General features: G+C 53.4%; 2 protein-coding genes across 2 annotated transcripts; one reads left to right on the top strand and one right to left on the bottom strand.

The window, feature by feature from the left end:
* Positions 1–378: 378 nt before the first annotated feature.
* On the bottom strand, positions 379–10,228 carry OSCAR (osteoclast associated Ig-like receptor). The gene is made up of 4 exons (XM_070451561.1): positions 10,131–10,228; positions 6,504–6,904; positions 5,123–5,404; positions 379–4,507 (listed from the first exon to the last, which is right to left on the bottom strand). The coding sequence occupies exons 1-4, from the start codon at positions 10,226–10,228 to the stop codon at positions 4,371–4,373; spliced, it is 918 nt and encodes a 305-aa protein (XP_070307662.1). The 3' UTR covers positions 379–4,370.
* A 1,072-nt stretch (positions 10,229–11,300) lies between these two features.
* Positions 11,301–14,322, top strand: NDUFA3 (NADH:ubiquinone oxidoreductase subunit A3). Its single transcript, XM_020895572.2, has 4 exons — positions 11,301–11,407; positions 11,628–11,702; positions 13,187–13,264; positions 14,170–14,322. The coding sequence occupies exons 1-4, from the start codon at positions 11,398–11,400 to the stop codon at positions 14,259–14,261; spliced, it is 255 nt and encodes an 84-aa protein (XP_020751231.1). The 5' UTR covers positions 11,301–11,397; the 3' UTR covers positions 14,262–14,322.
* Positions 14,323–14,330: the final 8 nt, after the last annotated feature.

The following is a 14,330-nucleotide window of genomic DNA, read 5'->3' on the forward strand; positions in this document are numbered from 1 at the left end:
TTTCCCTTATTTTTACATAGCACAATTTTTAACCCTTGAAACCTTAACAAAACCAAGTGATTGAAATGATATGCCAGCACTTTCTGATTGCAAACTTAAAGAACATATTTCACACTTCTAAAAGTATATATTTTTTCACAGCATAATTTTTCTTTAATGGTACATCATGCATGTTTAATAAACCCAAACATCTTTAGGTTCCCTCTTGGTCTTATGAGAAGACAAAAGTAGGTAAATTTAGATTTGTTTGATTTGTAAGCACTTATATTTTTTAAGGCCAGTTAAATAGAGCCCCTTTACAAATAAACCTCAGCAATGTTATCTAATGGCAAAAAACACATGTTGAGACATACAAACCTCCAGACAAACAGAGATCTCTTTGCTTCATCTTTTTACATTTATTGAATTAGGCATTGCAATTAAACTTACCAATTTATGGATAATAGAATAGTAAAATTTACATTCTCAGTTTTCAAAGGCTTCTATCTTTTCTTTTTCCTTGAAGTTTTATACTTAACCCAAGGCTGAAGATTCAGGCAAAGTGGACTGTGTTTATATTTCAAGGACATGATAACCATTAACTTCAAATTTTCTCCTAGGCACATTTTTGTTTTCCCAGGGTCTGATAAAAGAGTTTTGTCAAACTAGATTTCTGTAACTGCATATGCAAAAATAACTGGTTTTTTGGAATTTCAAGAGTTTCATCTTAACCAGTCTTCTCTGGAGCCTGAAGAATACTGCTGCCATACATTGTCCCAAAAAAAAAAAAAAAAAAATCATTCTTTGGTCATAATTTTACAGCTAAAATTTTTCTTAATGAATTGAACCTGAATTTCCCATTTTACATAAGGCAACAAGAGTATCAGTCACCCAAATGGAATACACGCTCCCACGCCAAATGACAGATCAGTCATGAACTCTCTCCGAGGGTGACTCGTAGAGTCCCAAACAAACCCGTCCCCGAAACGGCCCTCAACGGTAGATGTCAGGACCAACTGGCAAAACGCCCAAATGACACTCAGCACTCACCAACGGCCTGCAACGGTACACAGGGGTCAGAACCAGTGGGCGAAAGTGCCCAAATAGCAGTCAGTGCTCACAAATGATCATCAACATCAGACACAGGTCAGAACCAACCGGCAAAGTGCCCAAATAGCGCTGCTGCTGCTGTCGCTTCAGCCGTGTCCGACTCTGTGCGACCCCACAGACGGCAGCCCACCAGGCTCCTCCGTCCCTGGGATTCTCCAGGCAAGAACACTGGAGTGGGTTGCCATTTCCTTCTCCAATGCATGAAAGTGAAAAGGGAAAGTGAAGTCGCTCAGTCGTGTCCGACTCGTAGCGACCCCATGGACTGCAGCCCACCAGGCTCCGCCACTCCTGGGATTCTCCAGGCAAGAGTACTGGGGTGGGGTGCCACTGCCTTCTCCACCAAATAGCGCTAGCACTCACAAATGGGAAGGCTGGCTGTGTGCACACCAGTGGGCTTATCAGGTCTTGGAGCTCATCTGCTCGTCCCAAATGCAAGTTTTCATCCCATCAAGAAAAGTGTTGAGTTGGCAGCCAGTACCGAACAGGGGAGAAACAGGGAGGATCCTCAAAGCAACAGGTTTGGCAGCTGCTGGGAACATCCCCCAGATCTCCTACTCGGGGCTAGCTAACCACTTAGCAGCAGGTCGAGATGCTGTTGTGGCCACAGCTCTCCCCTAGAAGGCCCAGGAGAGCCAGGCGCTCTGAAAGCCCAGGAGGCAGCTGTAGCCAGCTCCACGCTGGGCACCAACATCTGTTACTGAAAGGAGTTTGTGGATCCGGCTGCTCGCCGCTCAGAAGCCAATAAACAGGCCAGGTTGGTGGAAAGGAAAGTTTGCCTTATTTCAGATGCCGGCAACTGAGCGGAGAGCCAGCTCCCCACCTCCCTCCGCTAACAAGCAGGGGATGATAGCTCTTATAGACAGATGGTGGGGCAGGGGGCGGGGGTGCTACATGCAGAAACAGCACAGTCATCTCTAAAACTGGTCATCAGTGGTCTGAGTAGCATCATCTTCGTTGTTTTAGATACAGCTAATCTTCAGTTCCTGGTCATGTATGGATGTGAGAGTTGGACTGTGAAGAAAGCTGGGCGCCAAAGAATTAATGCTTTTGAACTATGGTGTTGGAGAAGACTCTTGAGAGTCCCTTGGACTGCAAGGAGATCCAACCAGTCCATCCTAAAGGAGATCAGTCCTGGGTGTTCATTGGAAGGACTGATGTTGAAGCTGAAACTCCAATCCTTTGGCCACCTCATGCGAAGAGCTGACTCATTGGAAAAGACCCTGATGCTGGGAGGGGCAGGAGGAAAAGGGGGCGACAGAGGATGAGATGGTTGGATGGCATCACTGACTCGATGGGCATGAGTTTGAGTAAACTCCGGGAGTTGGTGATGGACAGGGAGGCCTGGTATGCTGTGATTCATGGGGTCGCAAAGAGTCGGACATGACTTAGCTGAACTGAATTGAATCTTCAGTTTCAGGGTCCACTTGTTCCCACTTCTTCGTGGTCAGTTCTCAGCTGACCACATGCCATGACCACGCGGCAGCTCATGTTCTGGGTGGAGTCTGGCCATCATGTAGGTAACTTCGCCACCTGGGGTTTCAGTATCTGTAAGACAGCTCACAGGATATGGCTCAGAATAATATCCACAGCCCTTCAGAAAGAACTAAGTGTCCTCGACTATGCTTAATGACATTATTATTATTATTTGGTCTCCTTTTGACAGCTTTGCTTTGTTTTCACACGTTCTCATTTCTCTGATTAAACTTAGTCTTTGACTAACATTTCCCACAGACAAAAAGCAGGCAGAGGACATGGGGGCAGGGCAGTGACCATCAGGTCCTCTTTTGTTTCAACTCTTCACGTGTTGGGGACAAGGTATTGCTTTAATTTGGCAGTCCCCAATGTTTTTGGCACCGGCGATCAATTTCGTGGAAGATCGTTTTTCCACAGACCGGGGAGGGTACGACGGTTGCAGGATGATTCAAGTGCATTACGTTTACTGTGCGCTTATTTCTATTATTATTACATCAGGTCCACCTCAGATCATCAGGCATGAGATCCCACAGGGTCGGGACCCCTGCTTTAATTCTCTCTAGAATCGACATGGGAGATGTTTTTAGTTTCTCCTTTCACAGGTGCAATCTCAGAAGGATCTGTAGGTTGTTCAAAGCTATCCACCCAGTGAGTGGTGGGGCTGTGGCTTCCAAAATCAAAAACAAACAAAATAAAGGAAGTAATCTTCTCCTCCGTAAAGTAGGAAGAGAGAAAGGAGAAGTTGAGAATTTTAGTAAAAAACAGAAGAGGATGTGATCCACCAAAATTAGGCATAAATCAAAACACATGAGTGAGTGGTTAAGCCTTGCTTAGGAATGGAAAATGTGTGTATGAGTACGAGAAAGGCATCAGATTGCCAGATAAAATGAGAATTAAATTAATAAACTCAGGAGAAAACTATGGGAGTAGCCAGGGCTTCCAGAAGGGAGAGTTTAGGGTCCAGGTCAAAGGTCGACTGCACAACCTCCACTGGCTGTTGCCTGGGCAACAGAGCCTGCCTCTTACTGACAAGGTGGGCTCGGGAAAGTAGCTGTGAGCCCGTGACTCTGTAATCGGAGAAGAAATTCCACAGGGTCTGAACTTGGTCTTCCTCTGAGGAAGATCTGCACAGGACTTTGGAAGAGGTTTGCTTGGCCACCAAGAGTGATGTCATGAAGAGAATGATGGTGACTTGTTTAAAAAGGTGAGCTGGAGGGACTTCCCTGGTGGCCTGGCTAAGACTCCACACTCCCAATGCAGGGGCCCAGGTTCGATCCCTGGTCAGGGAACTAGATCCCACATGCCACAACCGAGACCCATAGCAGGCAAATAAAAAATATATATATTAATAATGAAAAAATTAAAAGGTGAGTTGGAGCATGAACAAGTGAAAAACAACGATCACAACTAGAATTTTGTTTGGTTCTGTGAGTCTGAGAGAAGCAGCTCTTATACAGGAGCTGACATTTATTGAGCACTGTCCACGTAATCCTAATCAAGTATTCCGTTTTACCGCCAGGGCGGCGGAGGCTGGGAAGTGTCGCTTTCCTAATATCCCACGAGGAGTTAGTAGCGGCACTGGGATTCGATCTCAGGTCTTACTGGTTAGGAAGGCTTAACCACTGACAGTGCCTTCTACTGATCTGGGAGGTCCTGGAGATATGACCCAGAAGGATGATCCAGGTCGCGGTGCAAGGTCATTATTACTCGGGAAGCTGGGCTGTGGGGCTGCTGGCAGGGCCGGTCCAGCCATGGGACCCCAGCGTCTTCTCCTTCCTCTCTGGGAAGTCTTCTCTGCCAGCCCGGGCTCAGGCCCAGACGTTGCCAGAGGCGCGATTCTGGCTGTGCCAGTCGAAGACGACCAGCGCACCCAGCGAGATGAGGACCAGGGCCGCCAGCGCCAGGCGGAGGACGTTGCCCTGGGTGTAGTCCGAGGCGCCCGAGCCTGCGGGGCCAGCAAGGGAGAGAGGCGGTCAGCGTCCCCGTCAGACCTGCATCCCCGCGCGTCCTCTAGGCCTCTAACCTCCAGAGCGGAGCTGAGAATGCAACTTCCAGTGTCACCCTTGAAGGGGCTGCATGGGAGCAGGGCTTCGACCCCGGGTCTGGGGGCGGAGGTGTGGGGTCTGACCCCGGGTCTGGGGGCGGAGGTGTGGGGTCTGGACCCCGGGCCTGGGGGCGGAGGTGTGGGGTCTGGACCCCGGGTCTGGGGGCGGAGGTGTGGGTCCTGACCCCGGGTCTGGGGGCGGAGGTGTGGGTCCTGACCCCGGGTCTGGGGGCGGAGGTGTGGGTCCTGACCCCGGGTCTGGGGGCGGAGGTGTGGGTCCTGACCCCGGGTCTGGGGGCGGAGGTGTGGGGTCTGGACCCCGGGCCTGGGGGCGGAGGTGTGGGGTCTGACCCCGGGTCTGGGGGCGGAGGTGTGGGGTCTGGACCCCGGGTCTGGGGCGGAGGTGTGGGGTCTGGACCCCGGGTCTGGGGCGGAGGTGTGGGGTCTGGACCGCGGGTCTGGGGGCGGAGGTGTGGGGTCTGACCCCGGGTCTGGGGGCGGAGGGCCGGCGCTCACCCTCTGCGCGGACCACCAGCGGCTCGCTGCGCGCCGACAGCACGTAGGGGGCGGAGGGCGTGTGGTAGTAGCAGCTGTAGGTGCCGGGCGCGCGGGCGCCGAGCAGCGGGAAGTCGGCCCAGGGCTGCTCCGAGTCCCGGTACTGCAGCGGGGCCGCCTCGCCCTCGCGGTACAGCGCGAAGCTCATGCCCCGCAGGCGGCCGGCGCAGCGCAGGCTCACGTTGGCCCCGGGCGCCACCACCGGCGCGGGCAGCGCCACCAGCGAGGGGCGCGGCAGCTCGTCTGCCGGACGAGGAGGTGGGAGGGTAGGGGGTCCGCCTCCCTCCCTCCCTCATCCCTCCCCCACTCTCTCCCCATCCTCCCCTCCCCCCACTCTCTCCCCTTCTCTTTCCCGCTCCCCTCTCCCTCCCCTCCCTTTCCCCCTCCCCTCCCCCCATTCTCTCCCCTCCCCCTCCGCTCCCCGTCCCTCTCCCCCATTCTCTCCCCTCCCCCTCTCCCCTCCCCCTCCCTCTCCCCCATTCTCTCTCCTCCCCCTCCCTCCCCCCCATTCTCTCCCCTCCCCCTCCCTCTCCCCGCTGTCTCTCCTCCCTCTCCCCTCCCCACCCCCCATTCTCTCCCCTCCCCTCTCCCCACCCCCTCCCTCCTCTTTTCAGCACTCCCCGCCCCAGGCTCTGGGCCCCTGTCTCCCGGCCCATCCCTCTCCTGCAGGCCCGGCCAGCGTCTGCATGCCTCTGCCTTCTCCGCGGTCTCCCTCAGCTCCCGCGTGTCCGTGGCCCTGTCTCCCTCAGCTCCCGCGTGTCTGCCTCCCTCTTCCCCCACTTCTTCCCACGGTCCCTGTGCTCACTACAATGCTCTGCTTTTAACCGCCCCCCCCCCCCCATCTCTGTCGTGCACGTTTCGCCCCCCGTACGGCTCAGAGGCTGGGGCTCTCTCCCAGGGTTTCTCAGCTTCTTGAGGGATCTTAGTTCCCCGACCAGGGATTGAACCTGCACCCTCGGCAGTCAATGCTTGGAAACCTGACCACGGGAGATTTCCATTAGTGACATTTTTGAATAAGTCTGGATGATTCTTTGGGGGTGGGTGTTGGGGGGGATTATACTGTCCAGTACACAGGGTGTGTTAGAACATCTCTGGCCTCTAACCCATGTGACGCCAATAGCGCACCCTTCCCCTGTCAGGAAAAGCAGAAATGTCTCCAAATAGTGCCGGACCCGGGGGTGGGGGGAGGCGCATAATCAGCCCTGATTGAGAATTCTGTCTCCATGTAGCTCTTTTTGTATGTGTCATTGTGCAAGCCCCTCTCCATATACAGACGGATCCCTCCTTGCCCCTCCATCCCACCTGTGTCCCTTCTCCATAGCCTGCTCCCCTGGGACCTCACCTGTCACCAGCAGTTCCAGGGCATCACTGCGGTGGGACCAGACATCTGGCCCCCAGCCTCGCCTCCAGTAGCAGCATTGGTAACTGCCCCCCTGGGCTGGGGTCACCTCCTCCAGGAAGAACTCCGCCAGTTCCACAGCTACATCCCGGTGAATCACAGCAGTGAGCTCTGCAGACCTGAAGAGTGCAAACCTCCAGGCGGGCTGGGGTGCCTGGCACCTCAAGGTGACATTGACCCCGGGGGTCACAACTGCAGCGGGCTGAGCGCCCAGCCACGGCTTGGGGCTGGAGGCTGGGGAGCCTGAGTAAACGTGGCTGCCTGGGTGCTCGGACTTCCCGGGAGCCCAAGGAGACGTGCGCGCAGCTGGAGTAGGAGGAGAAGCTCCTTGAGAATCACTGCCCCTTTCTCAGCCTCAGATCCCTGTCCTAAAATGGGAGACACTGGACCCCAACCAAGGCTTTCAAAACTGGCTGTACGTCAGAGGAGCGAGGCATCGCCTCCTGTTTCAAATATTACTTCAAGGGATTGGATCCCAGAAACCTGCGAACTCAAATTGCCCTTCAGAATACTTGTAACATATTTGACATATTTCAACAGTTGCCCAAACTTGCCATCTATCTGGGGGGAAAAAATTGTTGGGTCCCTACCTCACACCATTCCCCCAAGCAAATTCTAGATTAATGTAAAGAATTACACTTTTTTTTTTTAAGCTATAAAAGTATCAGAAGAAAATATAGGAAAATGTATTTGTCTTTGGGGTTGAGAAGGCTGTCTCAAAATGTAAAATGAGAAGTTCAGAAAGGAAAAGGTTAATTAATTTGGCCATTTCAACCTTTTAAAGCTGTATTTGAGGAAAGACATGTTAATGAAGCTAGAAGACAAGTGACAGCACTGTCAGAAATGGCTTATTCACAAATCATATAGCTTAAGAGTGTGGACGGACTTTCCTGGTGGACCAGTGGTTAAGACTTTGCCTTCCAACGCAGTGGGGGGGGGGGGGGGGTTTGATCACTGATGGGGGAGTTAAATCCCACATGGCTGTGGCCAAAAAAACCCAAACCATAAAACAGAAGCAATATTGTAACAAATTCAATAAAGACTTCCAAAACCTGGTCCACATTTTTTTTAAAAAGTGTCAAAAGAAACCTTAGAGCCAATTCAACTGAAAGTCGGGCAAAACATATGAACAGGCAATTCACAGAGGAAGAAGTCCAATTGACCAAGACACATCTGGGGGTTACAATGTGAAAGTCACTCCACGGTAATACTACTTTTTAAAAAATTAACACAATAGTAAGACATTTTTGCCTCTCAGTTTGTCAAAAATAGATAAATAAATAAAATAATGGTTAACATTGTGTTTGGGAGAATATGTAGTAAAACAGGTGCTTAGGTGCATTCAACCGCACCTTTTGAGACAGCAGTTTGTCAGTTTCTATCAAGATACACAGAGGATACGACCAGCCACTCAATAAGTCCACCCTAGACAAATGCACTTACATGAACATGAAAAGTTCACTGAAATGCACACTGCAGCGATGAACGTGAGGGTAAACACTGGAAGCAACCTAAATATACATCAGGAGAACCAACCAAACTAGAACCCATGCCCACAATGGCAAATGCTAGATAGCAATTTTCAAAAAGAGAGAGAAAAAAAGTAGAACCATCTGTAAGGACATGGAAATGTATCCGATAGCAATTACAGAGTGAAAAATGGAAGATGTAGAACACCATCTGAGTCAGGAAATACCAGTTTTGCTTTGGGAGGAAAAAAAAAGAAGAAGCACAAAAATACATGTGTGTGTTAGAATGCATGGACACTTTTTTATAAGGATTCAGAAATTATATCAGGAAGATGAGGAAAGGGACAAGAGCAGCTGCTATACATCCTTTAATAGTAACTAATGGGGGGTTGGCCTCGCTGTGTGGCACGGGGAACCTTACCCCACCAGGGATCGAACCCATCCATGCTCCCTGCAGTGGAAGCATGGAGTCTCAACCACTGGAACACCAGGGAAGTCTGATGATAATTAATGTTTAAAACCATGAATATATGTTAGCTTTAGCATTTAAAACTTTAAAAATTGATAACTAAGGTATTAATGGTTTTCCAGGTGACTCTTATTTGGAGCGTAGTTGGGGGGAAATTAAGAGGAAGACGAGATCTCCCTCATCAGAAACCCTGGAAAGAAACCCAGAGTCATCTCAGGGTGGAGAACCACACTTTCCAAATGGGGGAATAATAATGGGCTTTGCCGGAGACCCTATTTCCTGAGCCCCACACTTCGCCATGTGATTTTGTTAAATCCTCACAACAGCCCATTTTACAGAGAAAACTGAGCCTTAGCATGCAGTGGTTTGTTCAAAGTCATAAATGAATATGAGGGTGAAACCGGGGTTCCCGTTTAGGTCTCCTTCACGCCAATGTGCATGACCTTCCCTACTTCTCTGCACTGCTCACTAAAGTGAATACGGGACTTGCCTGGTGGCACAGTGGGTAAGAATCCCCCGGTGCAGGGGACACCGGTTCGACCCTTGGTTTGGAAGGATCCCGCATGCCACGGGGCAACCAAGCCCGTGTGCTGCAGCTACTAAGCCCGCGCACTGAGAGCCTGTGCTCGGCAACAGGCGAAGCCACCGCAGGGAGACGCCTGTGGCCGCAGCTGGAGACAACACAGGCGCAGCAACCACGATCCAGCGCGGCAAAAAGTAAATAAAGTGAGTGAGGAGGGAGGAGGGAAAGAGAGAAGAGAGGAGAGGGAAGTAAGGAGATCTGGGTGAGGGTGGGCACCAAAATAAAGGCTGAGTAGCTGGAAATGGGATGTCAGAAACACGTGGGAGAATGGGGGGTTACTCACCAGCTGGAGGGATGTCTGCGTGACACACCAGCCCTATAGAGGGTCGGGGGTGGGGGTGGGGGGCTTGGTCTTGTCAGAGCCTTCACCTGCTCCCAGCCCTACCTCACTGCGCGCCCAGGAATCCAAGTCCCTGGGCTCTCTTTCCTCCAAGAAATAGGAATCTTGCCCAAACTTCCTCCTCTCTCAGCAGCCGTAAACTCAGACTTCCAATGCCCACTTATCTCAGAGACCAAAAGCCTGGGCCGAGGCAATTCCCTGGCGGTCCAGTGGGTGCAGCTAGGCGCTCTCCGTGCCAACGGCTGGGGTTCGATCCCGGGTTCGGGGAACTAAACTCCCACAAGCCATGCCACACAGCCAGAAAAACAAAACAAAGCCTAGACCCAAACCCCTCTTTCCTGTACACCCAAGAATTCAGGTGCTCGGACTCCCCCTTTTTCAGGAGACAATAATCTGAGCGCACAGTTCTCCTCTCTGGGGCATGGGGGTCTGGGTCCCCAGTTTTCCCCTTTCCCAGGGACCCAGGTGTCTCAGCTGCCATCTCTCTGTTACATCAAGATTTAGGACTGGACAGTCCAGGTTCCCAGGAATTCAGGGCCCTAGCCCTCTCTTGCTTCAAGATCTAGAGCATCCTGCTCCCCAGCTTCCTCCTCTCCCAGGAGCCCAGGAATCTGGGATCCCCTTGTCCTCTTACCTGAGGCCCCGTCCTGTCATTTTAACCTAGAATTCCCTCTGAACCCTCAGCTAGGGTCTCTTGATCACCCCGCACCTGCCCTCAGGGAGACCCCAGCCCAGCCAGGGACCCAGGGGGAAGGGGGTGGGTGTCTCACAGAGAGTCAGCAGCTGCAGGCTCAGCACCTCCGCCATAGTGGGCAGTTCTCGGTTGGAGCGGGAAGAGTAGCCGGGGCTCAGCCGTGCGGGTCACCTACCGGGAAGTGAGGCAACTTCAGAAAATCAGAGCCGTGCTCAGGGAAGGGAGGAGGAGCGAGGTGGGGGCCCCTGGGTGATTGTGTCATGGCCTTATGGTGCTTCGGGAAAAGTCAGGAGAGTGGGCGGTCATCACTGTCATTAGGCTTAAAAAAAAAAAAAAAGCCAGCGCCTATTATGTGTCAGAACCTGTGCTGCACGGTTGGGGGGCGGAGGGTGGAGGGGGGCAGAGGAGAGTCAGACCCCATTATTGTGCTCCAGTAGTTCCCAGCCTGCTATCAGGAAAGCCACATCCCGACCAGGTTAGTTAAAAGGAAACGAAAAGATGCGCGCTAGAATGGGGGTCTTCCCAGGTGGCTCAGCGGCAAAGAATCTGCCTGCGATGCAGACCTGGGCTCCATCCTTGGGTAGGGAAGATTCCCCTGGAGAAGGGAATGGCAACCCGCTCCAGTAGTCTTGCCTGGAGAACTCCATGGACAGAGGAGCCTGGCGGGCTACAGTCCATGGGGTCGCAGAGAGTTGGACATGACTGAGCTACTAACACTTTCACTTCGTTTTCTCAGGATGGAGATCACACGGGGCACTGTGAGACCCACAGAAGGTCCCTAACCCTTCAGGAATGAGAGTTAGGGTTTGCAGGACGAACTGGTTTTGAGCTAAGACCTCAACTGATAGACTGATCATTTGTCCTCTCGCAGACTCCGTTTGCCCATCTGTAAAATGGGCTCTCAGAAGTAAACTATAAATGAGGACTGGTGCACTCCGCTTTAGCTGGGCTGCAGTAGGAGGACTGGAAGTTACTCCTCCGCAACGACGTTCTGAGAAAAGCGAACCGCGGCCGCTGTGCCGCGACAGGCTCGCGTTTAAATCCACAGCGCCGCCTTCTTTCCTACAGCCTTCAGCACCGACAGCTGTTCTGCAATACTACGCACGCGCTGACTCAGCCCGTGGAGGCTCGCGGGTCTGGACTACAACTCCCAGAGTAGCCCGCGCCGCCACCACCTCGGAGAGCCGTTCTGCGCCAGTACGCAAGCGCGGACTCAGACTGGCCGTGCTCAAAGACCACAACTCCCAGAGTGCTCCGCGCCCTCGCCGCCGCCGCGACCAAGATGGCTGAGAGTGAGTCCGGGTTCTGCCGGCGCGTGAAGCTGGTTCTAGGAACCCCGGGTGGTGCAGGAGTTAGGGCAACGCGGAGCCCCCGTGGAGCCAGTGGGGTCCGGGCCGGAGGGGGGGTGCGGAGGTTACGAGGAGTCTCCTCCAGGGCGGTGTTGACGCAAGAGGGATAGAGGTCACCGGGGGCATCACCTGCGAGGCTGACCCTCCTCACCCCTCCTTGCAGGAGTCGCATCCTTCCTCAAGAATGTCTGGGCCAAGGAACCTGTGCTGGTGGCATCCTTCGCCATTGCGGGCCTCGGTGCGTGAGTGTCCCTGGTGCGGATGTGCATCACCCGCAACCGGCGTCCCAGCTTTACCTTCCATCCCGTATAGGTCCCTTCGCTCCCCGCCCATCATTCCATCCTGTGGCGCGACCCTCACCCTCAACATCCCGTGTCCCCCCATCATTCCAGCCTGTACCCCCAGCCCCGACGCTCACTCTCAACATTCCGTGTCCCCGCTAGTTATCCAACACCCCAACCCCTAATATTCTGACCCCTCCACCACCCCATCGCTCCTCACCCTATATGCACCCACCCAAGAGTTCTATAATCCCTTGAAAGAAGTTCTCAATCCTAGTTGTCCATTATAAATACTTAACCCCTTTAAAAAAAATAATAAATGAAAAGTAATGTCATCTCCTCCCCGTTGCCCCTCACCCCCCCCCCCCCACCAGATTCTGAATTGAGTTGGGCGAGGGGTGGTGGGGGGGGGGGGGGGGGAGGTGGAGCTCGGGAATCTGGTATCTCGTGAAAATTCTCCGGTGACTCTCACGTGCCTCCCTGATGAGAACCTCAGCCCTGGAACTGGACTGCTCAGACTTTCAGGGGTGGGAGTGGGGCTGTCCCTCTGATTCAGTAGGGCTGGGAGCGACCCGGGCTGCTGCATTAAGTTCCCAGGCCTTGTCAATAGCGCTGGTGGGCACGCCCCACACTGGGTGAGGTTCCGGACCACAGTGGTCCGGCTCGGCAGCCACGGCCCACTTCCGCCCCAGAGCTCTTGAGAGGGGCTGATATGAACTGAGATGGCTCATGTAAAGTATGTGGTGGATTTCAAAGACTAACTATAACAAAAAGTATATACCCATTTTTTTCCACCTTGATATATTGAAATAATATTTTGGATATACCTGGTTCATTTTTTTAATGTGTGCCTTTTAATTTTAATGTGGCTATTCAGTTCAGTCGCTCAGTCGTGTCGGACTCTTTGCGACCCCATGGACTGCAGCACACCAGGCCTCCCTGTCCATGTAAATTGCATTGCTGGTTGTTACCTTCCTGACAGTGCTGGCCTGGAACACTCCTTTATATGCCCTGCCCCACCTCCCCGTGACTCCCAGCTCCCACCCCAGAGGGACTGTGGTTTCCCAATGATTGTTATTTGAACCTCCCCCTCCCCCTGTTTGTAACAGTTCTGATGCCTCTGGAACATTTCCAAGACACCCCCTGACCCATACCCCCCAATATGCTCCAGGACGAAAATGTACTCCTTCCGTGACCACCCTTCTTCCCTCCCTTGCCCTCCAGGCCCCACGTGTCTGTGAGTACTTGGCTTTCGCCAACCTCTGAAAAGTGTCATAAACCCTTCTGATGTATGGGGTGCCCAGGGTGCCAGGGGGCGTCCTGGAGGTGCTGAATGCCCGCCCTCCCCTCCACGCACTGACCCCCGTTTGGCCAAAGCTCAGCTTCTGTCTGCAGGGGTCTCCTCCTTCCCCTGGGCCTCACGCCTGTTATCTCTCCACAGCTGTAATCGTGCCCACACTCAGCCCCTACACCAAGTACTCGCTCATGATCAACCGGGCCACACCGTACAACTACCCGGGTGAGTGAGGCCTCCCTGTACTGGGGGAGGGAACCGTTGGCAGGCGCTTCGTCCGCAGGGATCCAAGATTCTGCAGTGCAGTCTGGACTCTGTCCTCTCATCCTTCAGTAGACAGACTGCACATGCCAAGTTCACTTCTTTTAAATTTATTTGGCTGCTGCGGGTCTTAGCTGCAGTACTCGAGGTCGTCATCTTCACTGCAGCACGTGGGATCTTTATTTGTGGCACGTGGGAGCCAGCTCCCTGACCAGGGGTTGCACCCAGACCCCCCGTCTTGGGAGCACCAAGTCTTAACCACTGGGCCACCGGGGAGGCCCCTCCTGTCTATCTTTGCACTTTGTGAGTTTCTGTGGTAGTTTCAGATTTATGTCCTTGTCTGGGTTCCCAGCCTCTGTTGCTTTCCCGACTGTTGACTTTTTGGGTCTCCGCCTCTCCAGGCCTGTCCTGCTTCCCCATCTCTGTTGGGTCTTTCCCTGGGGCTCCTTTCTGTGTCCATCATTCTGGGTTTTCATGTCTCTGGGTCTCTATCTCCCTGCTTCCCTACATCTCTGACTCTCTGACCCTTGGTGGTGGTGGTGCTTGAGTCGCTAAGTCTTGTCCGACTCTCGTGACTCCACAGACCATAGCCCGCCAGGCCCCTCTGTCCATGGGATTTCCCAGGCAAGGATCCTGGAGTGGGCTGCCATTTCCTCCTCCAGGGCATCTCCCCAACCCAGGGATCAAACCCTGTCTCCTGCATTACAGACAGATTCTCTGTCCCTGAGCCAGCAGGGAAGTCTTCTCTGACCCTTACTTTCTCATCTCTCCCCTGGGGTCCTGTTTCTGTCTGAATGTAAGCTGACAGGCCAGCCCTTCTCTGGGGCCCTGGTGATCTGCTGGTCTCAGCGGCCCCCTCCTGTCCACAGTGCCCCTCCGAGACGACGGGACCATGCCTGATGTGCCCAGCCACCCCCAGGACCCCCAGGGCCCGAGCCTGGAGTGGCTGAAGAGACTGTGAGCGCCTCCGTTGACAGGGAGCGGCCCCCGCCCCAATGGCCCCAATAAATACGTGAAAACCAGCCCGAGC

Source organism: Odocoileus virginianus, chromosome 20 (genome assembly GCF_023699985.2).
Source record: "Odocoileus virginianus isolate 20LAN1187 ecotype Illinois chromosome 20, Ovbor_1.2, whole genome shotgun sequence".
Taxonomy (NCBI): Eukaryota; Metazoa; Chordata; class Mammalia; order Artiodactyla; family Cervidae; genus Odocoileus; species Odocoileus virginianus.